Below are 12,454 nucleotides of genomic sequence, written 5' to 3'. Positions count from 1 at the left end.
TCTTCAGAAGAAGTCGTATTTTAATATATAGAATATTTTAGCATTTTAAGGAAAAAAACTCCATTTTTAAAATTTAATGTCACGGAATGAAAGAATGGGTGTGAGGCAGCAGGTGTCAATAGCCCAACGTCATCAGCATGACCAGAGTGTCATTAAGGACAATCTTTCAACCAGATGTTTCAGCAGCTTAGAATGATCCGTACATGCTGTATACTGTGTTGGGTAGGCAGTAATAGATATTGTAATTGCTACGCAATAAAAAGGGAATTATGAAGTATGACTGTCTTGTCTGGTTTGTTGGTGCAGTCTTGGTTCTGGGAGATATACTGTATATCTATCCTTTTGCAGAAGAAAAGGGTCCTAACATCCTTTAAAATTGCTAGAAGGCGTAGTTGGCTATAAAAGCAATCAAGGCTTCTGTATTGAAGGTTCACCATGTGTGACACTAAAGCATGCCTTTGTGTTGCGGTAGGAAAGTCATGTGAACACAGAGAGAACATGTAAAAGCCAGGCAGATAGCAGCCCAGGTGTGGAACAATTTGAAACATAAAGAGAATGGTTCTGTCACCATTGATCGCAGTTATATTAATGAGCAATTTAAACACAGGATTACTTACCTGTTATGTCGACATGCAGTGTTGGTTCATGTGACACTGTCGTGGTAATATGGGGATACTGGGGTCTGGCACAAAGGGAGTCTTGATGGCTCACTTCCTCCCGGGTTCTCTGCACGACAAGACAGAAGTGCTCATGGGTGAGAGAGAGAGGTCTTAGCCTGCGTTTGGGCACATGAAAGGTGGGACATGTACCTGGCCATACATGCAGACAGACCACCAGGCACTTACAGCACTGCTCTCCACATCAGGCACTGGCCACCGGCTGCTCAGGCTCCACCGCTGGTCTGAGGAACTTCACCAATACAAGCGCAGGTACAATTCTTCCCTGCAGTTTGTTCCCGGAGATGACAATGTAGTGACAGACTTGCTGTCCCACTTCTCTCCCAGCACAACTGGTAACTGTGATCCTCAAGCCCAACCTCACCTACATGGTGGCTCTGAGGTTAAGGATCTGCGCCTGTGGCTGGAAGCTTGCTGGTTTGTATCCCATGGCTGGCAGAGGAATCCTACTCCGTTGGGACCCTGAGCAAGCCCCTTAACCCCAACTGCTCCAGGGGTGCCGTATAAATGGCTGCCCCTGTGCTCTGCCCCAAAGCTTCTCTCCCTGTCTCTGTGTCTTATGGAGTGCAAGCTGGGGTCTGTGAAAAAAGACAAATTCCTAAAACAAGAAATTGTATATGGCCAATAAAGTGATCTTATCTTATCTTACTCCACTCTAAGCCACAGCCTCTCTTCAGGAGCTTCAGCAGACCTCAGGACAGGACCCAGTGCTTTCCCAGCTCCACACTTTCATATACTCGGGGTGGCCCTCCAAGGTCTCCACTGACCTGAGCCCCTTCCATCATGTTAAAGATGAGCTCTCCTGCTGGAATGAGTCGTGTGTCATTCGGGGCACCTGCGCTGTTATTCCTGCCTGCCTTTAGGTGCGAGTGTTGCAGATGGCACACGAGGGCCACTTGGGAATAGTCAAAGTCAAACAGCAGTGTCTGGATCTGGTTTTGTGGCCAGGAAATGACAGAGACATCGAAACACTTGTCAGGAACTGTGAAGCCTTCCTCCTGGGAAAGTAGGAAGTAGGAAAACAGAGAGCCTAGCACCACATCCAGCCCCCAGACTGGCCAGCCGAGCCCTGGGATCATCTCCAGCTGGACATCTGTGGGGAGCTGCATGGTGTCTTTCCCCATCACAGTTTCCTCATTATGGTTTCTAATTTGCTCTTGAAATGGCTAGAAGTGGCCTCCACTAGATCGGTCACCACTCAGGCAGTCATTGACTTCCTGGATTCCCTCTTTGCCCACTGGGGTTACCAACCAACATCACCACCGACAATGGGCCACCGTTTGTGTCCACTGAGTTTGGCTGACCAGGACATACGACACACTTGTATGGCCTTATACAACCCAACGGCAATCAGTGGGGTGAACGACTGAATCAGACAGTCAAAAACGGCATCAGAGCCCACCTGACAGAGGCCTGCTCCTTCCCAACTGTGTTCCTCCGCACCCTGCTCCACTATTGGACTACAGCCACAGAACTGGCCATTATACAATATAAGAAGCCAAAAGTCTCCGAAAAAAAGGTGCATATATGAGCAAATTTTCACTGTCTAAGATGTGTGGGAATCCAAACCATTGAAAAAGGCCCTTGGAGACTTGTATTCTTCAATAATGTGTCTTCTTTAGGTACATTTTCAATCAGTGGAATATTGCTGTACGGATGGTTTTGATATGAGCATGCGTTTCAGGTCAGGGGTTGGTTTACAAGAACCATTAAGTGTTGACTCCATTTGTACATCTACTGTATACAGAAAATTCAAGGTACTTAGACCTAGCAAATATTTTGATCTTACTGTTTTACCTTTTAAGTGTATTCCTATCTTACTTCCCAAACTTAATTTTTTTACAATTCTGAAATAAGTTTCATAATATACGGTAAAACTACCTAAAAAACAAAAATTTAATAAATAAGGCCTTTGCCGTCAGAAAATCTTGGTCTCATTACACTTAAAACTTAGATTTCCAGAATTCCAGCATGATAAAGGTATTTTTACTGGGTGGGTAGTCTTTGCCTGAACAATCTGGCATTATAGGAATAAGTAAAAAAGGAGTATAAATGCACTCACAGGCGAGAGTTTCTGCTCTTCCCAAGTGTGAAACTTACTTGTGACATTAAGTCTTAAATACAACATGAGAAGAACCTGACATGAATAAAGACCATAAAGGAAATCACGCTTTCAGCTGAGAATTAAGAACAATGCAATTAGGATCAAAATGAATAACGGGAGATCTGGAAAAAAAAACATTTTAGTCATTTTATTTTGTTAACTGTTTGTAGTGATAATATTTTACCGTTCAGTGATAGTTTTTAATGTAATTATCTGCGGGTGCAGGAATAATGAATGGTTTTCTCTTCATCGACGGTGTGACCATCAGCCAGATCTGACGTAGATACCCACGTGTTCGCAGGTGGAACGCCCCCTTGTGGTTAATTCGTCACAGCACAGGTAGTGTCGGGCGTTTTGCTGCCGTTACGCGCTTTGTTTCTCCTATCCGCTCTGAAAATCCAACATGGCGATGCACACCAAAGTAACTCCTCCGCAGATTCCAGATACACGCAGGGAGCTGTCGGAGCTGGTGAAGAGGAAACAGGAGCTCGCGGTAAATCCTTTTTTGTACATTACCGTCTTTTAAACCGTTTTTCGAGTCGCCATTGATCTGGGTAAATGTGTATTTTTGCTAGAGTGTTCTAAGCAAAACGTCATGTTTACAGGCGTATGTTGCTGCAGCTGTATTGCGTTCGTTTGAGGAACGTACGTAACCGACTTTAGTGAATAGCAGCTCCGTCTTGTGCCAAAGAAGTGCCGGGTGTAGAGGCTGTGCACTCCGGTTAGCAGATTTAGGAAAATCCGCTTATTGTCAGGCTTAGCGGCCTTTTCTACACCGCTAATGTTGGTTCCTGGCGTGAAGGAAGGGGACTCAAGTGTCGGTTCTGTGCTTTGGATATAGGCTTGTTTAAGAAATAATTAACGGCTTTCAGCAGATTAAACGATGACTTCACGTATTAAATTTGGGAATTTAGTTGTTACGATACATAGTAAGGTGATGTTAGCATCGGATATAGCAGCTTTGCTTGGTGTGTGTGGTAATAAGGTCGGCATCATTCGATATCATCCTGACAATTTCAAGTATAATACGGCGTTTACCTCAATGTAAAGTAGTTACCTTGGTGCATAAATGAAATGGCACTTCATAGCGACTAATGCATCATGTCGCAGACGAATGAACGACGAGGAATCGTGTTGCATGAGAAATTCCAGATCTTTTTAGAATTATGCAACATTGCATGGCTCTCTAGTCGTGTTGTCGAACCCGATTCCTTGGATTCTTTCAATAAATGACAGGATGAGGTCGGATCAACAGCCTGCTAACAATCGAACAAGCTAGACGAGAGAGGAAACCCTTCTCCCGAGGAATGTTATCTTCTGCTTACACTCAACCCCACATATAACGACAATGTGTGGATTTCAGTAGCCCTTAGCTTATATTGCCCCGCTGGAGGGTTGCTGTCGAATTGTAAGACGCACAGCAGCTGGCGCTCATTTCCCGCCCCGATCCTGCAGGAGACGCTGGCGAACCTGGAGAGACAGATCTATGCGTTTGAAGGCAGCTACCTGGAAGACACTCAAATGTATGGCAACATCATTAGAGGATGGGATCGGTACCTAACCAACCAGAAGTAAGATCAGTTCATGTCTTTCTTCTGATACCGATAGTCAATAGCGATTTTGTGCTAAGCTTGGCTTTGCTTCACTTTTTTTAACCTCTGTTGCAGAAATTCCAACAGCAAAAATGACAGAAGGAACAGAAAATTCAAAGAAGCAGAGCGGCTCTTTAGCAAATCATCTGTCACATCCGTCGCAGTAAGTTAAACGCTTGTATTTCATATGAAGTTAGCAAAATCGTCAGGTTTCTTTAACTTTAACGTTTCTTTAAACGTTATCTGGAGATGTAAAATACTTCATATATTGACGAGATGTTAAGCCTGTTGTGAAATAAGGTGATGGAATTTGTTTGAATTCTTAACATTTCATGCTTTTAACTTTTGTTGTCCCTGTTTCTTTTCCAGGCGGTTAGTGCTCTAGGAGGAATACAGGACCAACTTATAGAAAAAAGTAGGCATTTTATTTCTGTCCTTGTGCTCTTCACATTCATCATTCCTGCCTGTAAACACGACTCAGTAGACATCAAGGATATTTGTCATTTACATTAACACAAAATGCACAACTACAAGTTAGATAAGCCTAGATTGTTCCTATTTGATTTCTGTCAGACCAGCCAGCAGTAATTCTGTGAAGCTCTTTTCCGGGTTCTAGAGGAATTTGTCTTGCCCTGTAAATGTCATGGGAGTCCTTGTGGTGCTGTGATGAGCATTGCTGCTTCACAGTAAGGATTTCCTTAATTTTCTCCATCAGGGGAGCCAGGCAGTGGAACGGAGAGTGACAATTCCCCGGATTTCCAGAACCAGGAGAACGAGCCCAGTCAGGAGGACACGGAGGATATGGATGGGCCCTTGCAGGGGATGAAGCCTCAAAAGGCTGCCTCGTCCTCTTCTGGCAGTCACCATGGCAACCACAAGAAGAGGAAAAACAAAAACCGGCACAGGTATCCACTTGTGATGTGTTAAAACTTTTGTTTCACTTAAGCTACAGTTAATGTGATCATTGTAATGGAGCTTTTGCACAGTGTGACCAGTTTCGAAAGGCCATGCAGGGAGAGTGTGGAGAAAGAGCTAAAACTTTCTGTCATAATTATTTAATTGTTTAGAAAGCGCAGACTTTAACTTTTAGTCGCAGACGTTTGGCAAAAATTTGAGCATATTTGTTTTTTACGTTTGAAAACTTAATATTCAGTGTGTTCTGTGAATGCTTCAAAACAAAATTGCAAAGTCTTTTTTTCATGTAAGTTTTATATGTCCTTAAAACTATTTTCAGCATGACATGACCTTCACCCCTACTGTAAGTTGTCAGAGGATTAGTTGAATGTTAAATTCTTTGCTAAAATAACTTGATGTATAGGTACTGGCAAAGGTTCTGAACAAAAACACACGTGGGTCAAAGTATTAGGAACCCCCAAACAATGCCATCCACCAGGCATTCAACTCTGCTGCGTGAACCCTGAAAACATTAAAATCTGCTTGAACAAGATGTGGCATGTGTTCTGATCTTGTCCGGTATCCCATTCTTCAGCTGCTTTGCCTTCAGTCAGGATTGTCAGAGTGAAGTGTGGGATTAGAATGCAGCAGCCCTTTTTATATCTGGGCATTGCCCTGGCTGGTGGCTATAGCCATGCATGTCCTGAGACCTAGTGTATACTCCTTTAACTAGGGGTTCATAATATTTTGTCCAGTGAATATGATAAATACATAGATGTACATTGTTGCTACAGTCTACATTTGAGGAGATGATTTGACAAATAAATTAACATGACTTACTAGTGATCCTTAACTTAACTAAATACCTTTTGTTCTCTTATCCGAAACTCTAGAAATGAATCTTGCGGAAGCATTACCAGGTCAACCAAACAATTAATAGTGTATTAATTGTATACTGCTTTTTTCCTTCTTAATGCTGCCTTTCAGCCCGTCTGGCATGTTTGATTATGACTTTGAGTAAGTTCGAATTTTAATCTCCTTGTGCTGTGGTTCTTGTGTAGTGTAGTTTTTGTCTTTGTGAAGCCATCCCACTGTTCAAGTTATTGTGCATACATTACTGTAGACAGCATACCCTTTTTCTTAAACATTGTGAAGGGAGAATTTATTTTAGTTTTCTTCTGAAAGAAAAATAGTTGAAAACCAGCAAGATATAAAAGCTTTGTGTGATGCAGCTTTTCATTCAGTGCTGATACTTGCACACTTCTGAAAAAAATTCAGCTAACTGCTAATGAAAGTCTACTCGAACTATGCCCCTTTGAATTCACTCTATTACAGAACTTTACTAGAACCAGCTCCTTAATTAGTAATCAGCAGGATTCATTCAGCAATGAATATTTTGGTTCTTTAGAAGTCCTGTTGTGGAGATGATTGATGGGCCCTTTGTTTTGAGTAGCCCTCTACTAAGGAAAGGTGAGAAAGTTATAATTGCCAATTGTATACTGAGCATCAAAAGAAACTTTTTCCTGCTGTATTTTTAGAAAAATAAAGTATAAATACTTTAGATAGAGATGTTTTGGGGATTGTTTTATCAATGACCTTGATAAACGGGTAATTTACAATTCTGTAAGTATAATACATTTTCCCATTAATGAGAGTTGATGACGATTAATTGATTTAAGCCTGGCAAGTCTGTTGAAAATCACTACCTTTGTTTCACTGATTTGTATGGAACTGGACAGTCACTCCATCAGCATTCAGTTATTTGCCTTTTTGTGTGATCACAGCAAACAGTTTCTAATCTGTTAAGACATTTAGAGCCAAATGCTACCTATCAATGATATGTCACCGTGAGGAGACCACAGGTCGAAACACATTGTCAGAGGCGATGGTGATGCCTTAGTGTGATGATCCAGACAAGAGTGTTGTTACAGAGTTACACCGGTAGTGACAGATTGCAGCCTGAGTGCATGGCACTACATTGATCAGGTTTTGGGACCTCACACATCTTAATGCTGCTAGTGTAATAATGACTTTCTTGTGATCTAAGAATTTCACTCTTATACAGGGTACCCTGCTAATGTCAGACTTGAACTCCATTGAACTTTTATATGGTGAGCAGAAATTTGTGGGTTCTAGGGCTCAGAAACCAGTTAAAAGATGCATGTTCGTCCAGGTCCTGCTAGAGTTATGGGACTACTGAGAGTGTAATGCAAGAGAAGAGAATGCATCTGAATGGTAGGAAGCATGAGTCACAGATATGTAACTTGTGCTGCTTCCAACCGTGGTCAAACATGCCTCTAGCTTGTGATATTCATGGTACATCGTCTTGCAGTATCATTTGATCACAAAAGTTAACCCACTTAATGAATTTACCTGTGCTATGTCTGTTAAGTGCATATGCTACAAAAAAGATTGTGAATTTGTAGAAATTACTAGTAGTTTCTTTTGTTGCTCAATATATTGTTGAAAAGATAATTTCCATTAAAGGGGCAGGGAGTGCAATATCATAAAATATAAATCACCAAACACAACATTTCCTCTTCGCATTCAGATATTGTGGCATTTGCTTTGTGTTCTGGAGCTCAATTTTCAAGAGTTACTATAAAATCCTGAGATCAGGAAAGGGCCATCCCTTGGGGTATGCCTCTCATGCATTCATGCACCTCATGGTGAATTTTCAAGTGAATGCTTCCTACAGATCTCAACGTGGTGTTACATTTTAGTGGATACACACTGAGTAACAAACGCCTTGAGGTGTGAAATTGTTCTGCAGCAAACATGGAAAAATCATTTTGAAAATTAGCTTTGATTGTTTTTCTGCTGACTGCTGAGTTTCCATAATGTGCAGTGTTTAAGAAACGGGCTTCATCCCAGCTGTCTTGAATCAGGCCATTTCTTCACACACTTTATACCTGTCCATCCCAAACGCATGGTTTTCATTGTTAGCCTTGTTGATATGGGTAAAAGGTGAGCGAGGTGCTCATTTTTTTTGTGCTGACCAGCCATACTTTGCTTTTTTCCATAGATTAAAATATTTAAAACTTTTTTTCGTTCTAGAATTGATCTGAAGATGAATAAGAAACCGAGAGCTGTAAGTTATCAGTTTTCCTCTTTGCTTTATCTTCAGTTTGAAGAATTAAAACCTATGTCGTGTGAAAACTTAGCTGCAGTTAGTCTTGTTTCACAGTAGTTCAAAACTTCATGAAACCTATCAAAGTAAAATTAAAAATATAAAGCTAAAAGTGATCTTTCTTTCCTTGCAGGATAAGGTGCATCACATTTTGTAGTTATGTTTAAAAAAGCATCCAGGTTGAATTCTCATTACATTTGTGAGCTGTTGGTACATTTACCAGCTGATCTTTGGAAATTGGAAAGCTATCCAGCTTATTCTTTATTTCTCTTGCTCTTTGACAGGACTATTGAAGGGTTCCAGACCAGTCGCATGTTATAGTGGACGTACAGCGAAGGCATACCGTGTCTTGGATTCACAGGCATTGTCAGAAGCTATAGTGTGAAAAATGTTCACAAAGTAATGGAGAAAATGTTTCCACTACCTTCTCCTAGCTACTGTTTCCAATGATAAATTCCTGTTTTTTTTACAGTACAAGTGCATTGTGTAAATGGCCCTTGTATTTTTTTTATTGATAATGCAGGAGGAAGGATTGTGAGGTACATAGTTAGTTCTGTATGTGCCAAAGCTTCAGCACAGACTTGGGTCCCAAAGTAACTGCATTGTGGGAAGACGCATAAAGCATGTAGAATGGGAGAGTTTTTGTTTCAAAATTGTTCCCACATCATGAACACCTAGTTTTCATCAAAATTATTTGGCTGCTGCAGTTTAGACCTGCAATTTTATTTTTTATTTTTTTTGTTGTGTAATTGTTCCTTAATCTACATGCAATGTTATTTTTTCTTTGGAGTTTTTTGTACAATTAAGAGTTTAACATTTGTAAGAAAAATAAAAATATGAAATGTCATAAGCTTTCAGTTTTATTACAAAACAAGTGTGTTTGAAGAACCCTGTAGCATTTATCTCCTTAAGGAGGTGTTTAAGTCTTTTTTTGCTTGTTGTGTAGTTTAGTATATAGAATCTAGCATTCCTTCTATATCCGGGTGTATTTTATGCAGTTGGATCAGAGCACAAGGAGGCTCAACACTGTTCTCAGTCTGAGACCAACTTTCAAATGTGCTACACAGGATCCCAGCCAGACTTGGGACAGAGATGTAAAAACCACAAAACCAAAAAAAGTAATAGAAGATTAAAACTGCAAAACTGGATTTGTTCTGAAATTGTCACATGAATGCTGGCCTGTATTTCTTTCTGTGTGCAAAACACTGGAACCATTGATTCTCTGACACTATCTAGATAATACAGAATCCAACAAGTTTTACTTTTGCACTTCAATAAGAAAGGTGATCAGTTGGAGAATAAGGATATGCCAAACTTCAGTACATAAGAATAAAGACAAGGCAAGCTAATTGTGGAGAACAAGAAAATCTGATCAACACAAATTTTGTCAAATTGGAGGAAGTAGTTATCGTGCCCTATAACTATGCTTGAATCGGGTCTGCTCCAGTTTTTTGTCTTTGAGACTGAAGCGGTTCAGTTCCTCTAACTGGTCTGTTATGACATGGCTTTAAAGTCAAATTCATCAGCGTAAATAGAAAAAAACTTTTTACTTGCAGTCTCCATGTGAACCACTAGAGGGAGCTAAAGGATGTTATAATATAGGACTTCTACCCTAAACGATTAGTAGTTTTAACGCAGAGTAATGTTATCTTTTTAGAATGCGATTAGTTTTACATTTACTTATTGTTACATTGTTGAGAAGTTTTGCACAAAACAATCGCACTTTATTATTTGCAGCAGTTAGCGTGGTTTTTGAAAGAATACTTTAAAATACATCATCTTTCCATCTCTTTTCTATCCGTTTAATGGAATTCAGGGTCGCTGTGGAGCCAGAGCCTATTTCAGTAAATATTTCTAAAAGGTTCTTTATAAATGTGCTGGAATTGCTTTCCATGCTTTCAGTAAAGCTGAAAGATGTCTTAGTATGAGAGTATATTACAATAATTGGAATGATAATATGAAATAAGTGACAGTTGGCAGTTTTTTGTTTAGAATTACAGTATATGGAGATTTCCTGCTTGCTCAGGAGGATCTTGATACAGGCTGGCTGCTGAAGTACATTTTTAAACCTGTTAAAGTGTAACTGTTAAGAACAGCTGTTTTCACTAGGATCTTTGACAAGTTAATGGATAACGAATTGACCTTCCACTTCACACCTAAAAGTAAGCAGAATCAGGGTCTGGCAGTCATGCAATTTAGAAGCCTGGTGACATGTGAGTCACCGTCTGCCTGTGACTCGTTTATGTTCCCTGTAGGCGAAACATAAAGTTTCTATTGATTCACCGTTTCAGTGAAAGACGCATACTTCACAGACAAACCTGTGTAAGCCAGGGGGATTGAGTTCTGAGTGCCGGGCCAGCAAGGCAAAATGACTTCACTTGCTGTAGTCCAGAAAACTCAGCTTAATAAATCAATACCTGGCCAAGAAGATTTTCTATATTTTAGATAAGAAACATTAGCTCAATGAATAACAATTTTTGTAATCCAGACGATCGGTGATCAAGTGATGTCTTCTGTGTGCTTCAAAAAAAACAAACAAGCACTTGTCTTTTTAGCTTGTCTCCTGCAGAGCAGCACACCCTGGGTGCCTTTTGTCATTGTTACTGAATAGTATCGGAGTAGCTCAAAATGGAGTTGTATGTTTGCATGTGTCCCCACTTTCTCTTGGGTTTTCTTTGGTCCTCCCACAGCTTAAAGACACACGGGTAGATTTAATTGGCTTCTGAGAAAATTGGCTCTGGTGTGAGTTCACACACGTCTGTGTTTGCGTTGGCTTGCCCTGCGATGGACTGGTGTCCCATTCAGGGTCTATCCTGCCTTGTACCCATTGCCTGCCAGGATAGGCCCCTTGTCCCAGTATTGGTTAAAGTGTTTAGAAAATGGATGGATGTTATGCTCCTTTCATAAGATGTTTGTCACGATCAGCTGTTTTCTGTAGTTCTAGCTTCAAGTGGTACTTCTCTACAATATCAAAGCCTTACTTGGTCAGGATGGGGTTTGATATTAAAAGAGGCAAACATCTGCTTCAGAGTAAACACTATTTTGCACAAAAGCTTGAAACAATCTAAATGATCCTCTAGAAGTTTTTTTCTTCTTACTTAACAGAGGTTGTTTAAAGTACTTAATGAATAAAAGCAACTTTTCACAGTGCGGATGTTCTCCGATTATCAGAATAGTTATTTTTCACAAATTTAACATGACTCCTAATTAGTCGATACACACCAGAGAATTAGGGCCACATGTAAGGAAATGGATGAAGTGATTGGAGATAAGAAAGGACATCAATGATTTTTAGATAGGAGAGAAAAAAAATCCTAGATCTCTTCTGAATTATGCTTGCTTTCTGGTGTATATTTACGGAGTGAGCAAATAATACTTTTCAGAACAATTGATTTTGAGTATTGGGGAAAATGCTGTTTTTAAACAGAAAGCAATGCAGGACCAGATTTTGTGAAAGAACACATGTAAACTGTTAGCTTAATTTTCTCTTCGTTCCTGGTTCTGATGCACTAAACCCAAAAACTGTGGTCTGTAAGTAATTTGAATACATTGCTTTTGGCACAAAATTATTTGTAATTGTTCTCAGACATATGCATTACATTTAATGTTTTGAGGTTTTTGTTGTGAACTATTTTTAATGAAACTCAAATACGATTACCAGCCAGCTGACTGATAACAGATATACTGTATCCAGTTTATTACCATAAATATTTGAGCTCATACAGACGATACAGAACTGGTAATAAGTTACAGAAGAAGATGTAAATGTCATTTTTTTACATGGCAGGGTTTGTTTTATGATGTTTTAAATACTAAACTAAACTAGCTATTCATAGCATGTGCATTATAGTTGATAAATGTGCTGTGAATAAGTCCTGCTGTTATACAACAAGTGGTTTTGTTATTTTGGAAACTAAGTATATAATCTTTAGTTTTACCACATCTTTATGGATAAACAGGAATGAAAACATTTGTCAGTCATCAGTTTTTATTTCCTAACAGGATAGAACGAATACATTTCACATTTTTTGTCCGAGTTTCAAGATTTTGCTGTTTT

General features: G+C 39.8%; 1 protein-coding gene across 2 annotated transcripts; it reads left to right on the top strand.

The window, feature by feature from the left end:
- The first annotated feature begins 3,096 nt into the window (after positions 1-3,096).
- On the top strand, positions 3,097-9,241 carry meaf6 (MYST/Esa1-associated factor 6). Of its 2 annotated transcripts, XM_088932761.1 has the most exons (8): positions 3,097-3,274; positions 4,237-4,352; positions 4,449-4,536; positions 4,743-4,788; positions 5,089-5,278; positions 6,255-6,284; positions 8,325-8,358; positions 8,682-9,241. In XM_088932761.1, exons 1-8 carry the CDS (start codon positions 3,185-3,187, stop codon positions 8,688-8,690), a joined length of 603 nt encoding a protein of 200 aa, XP_088788887.1. In that variant the 5' UTR covers positions 3,097-3,184; the 3' UTR covers positions 8,691-9,241. The 2 variants fall into 2 exon arrangements, with proteins under 2 accessions (XP_088788887.1, XP_088788888.1); XM_088932762.1 differs by lacking the exon at positions 6,255-6,284.
- The last annotated feature ends 3,213 nt before the right edge of the window (positions 9,242-12,454 follow it).

Source organism: Atractosteus spatula, chromosome 14, assembly GCF_055471065.1.
Source record: "Atractosteus spatula isolate fAtrSpa1 chromosome 14, fAtrSpa1.hap1, whole genome shotgun sequence".
Classification (NCBI taxonomy): Eukaryota; Metazoa; Chordata; class Actinopteri; order Semionotiformes; family Lepisosteidae; genus Atractosteus; species Atractosteus spatula.
This window is presented reverse-complemented; position numbering and strand designations above follow the sequence as displayed.

Coding starts and splice junctions, on each gene's coding strand:
- meaf6 (XM_088932761.1), top strand. CDS start 3,185: ATGGCGATGCACACCAAAGTAACTCCTCCGCAGATTCCAGATACACGC. Junction 4,353..4,448: donor CGGTACCTAACCAACCAGAA/GTAAGATCAGTT, acceptor CCTCTGTTGCAG/AAATTCCAACAGCAAAAATG. Junction 4,789..5,088: donor GGACCAACTTATAGAAAAAA/GTAGGCATTTTA, acceptor TTTCTCCATCAG/GGGAGCCAGGCAGTGGAACG.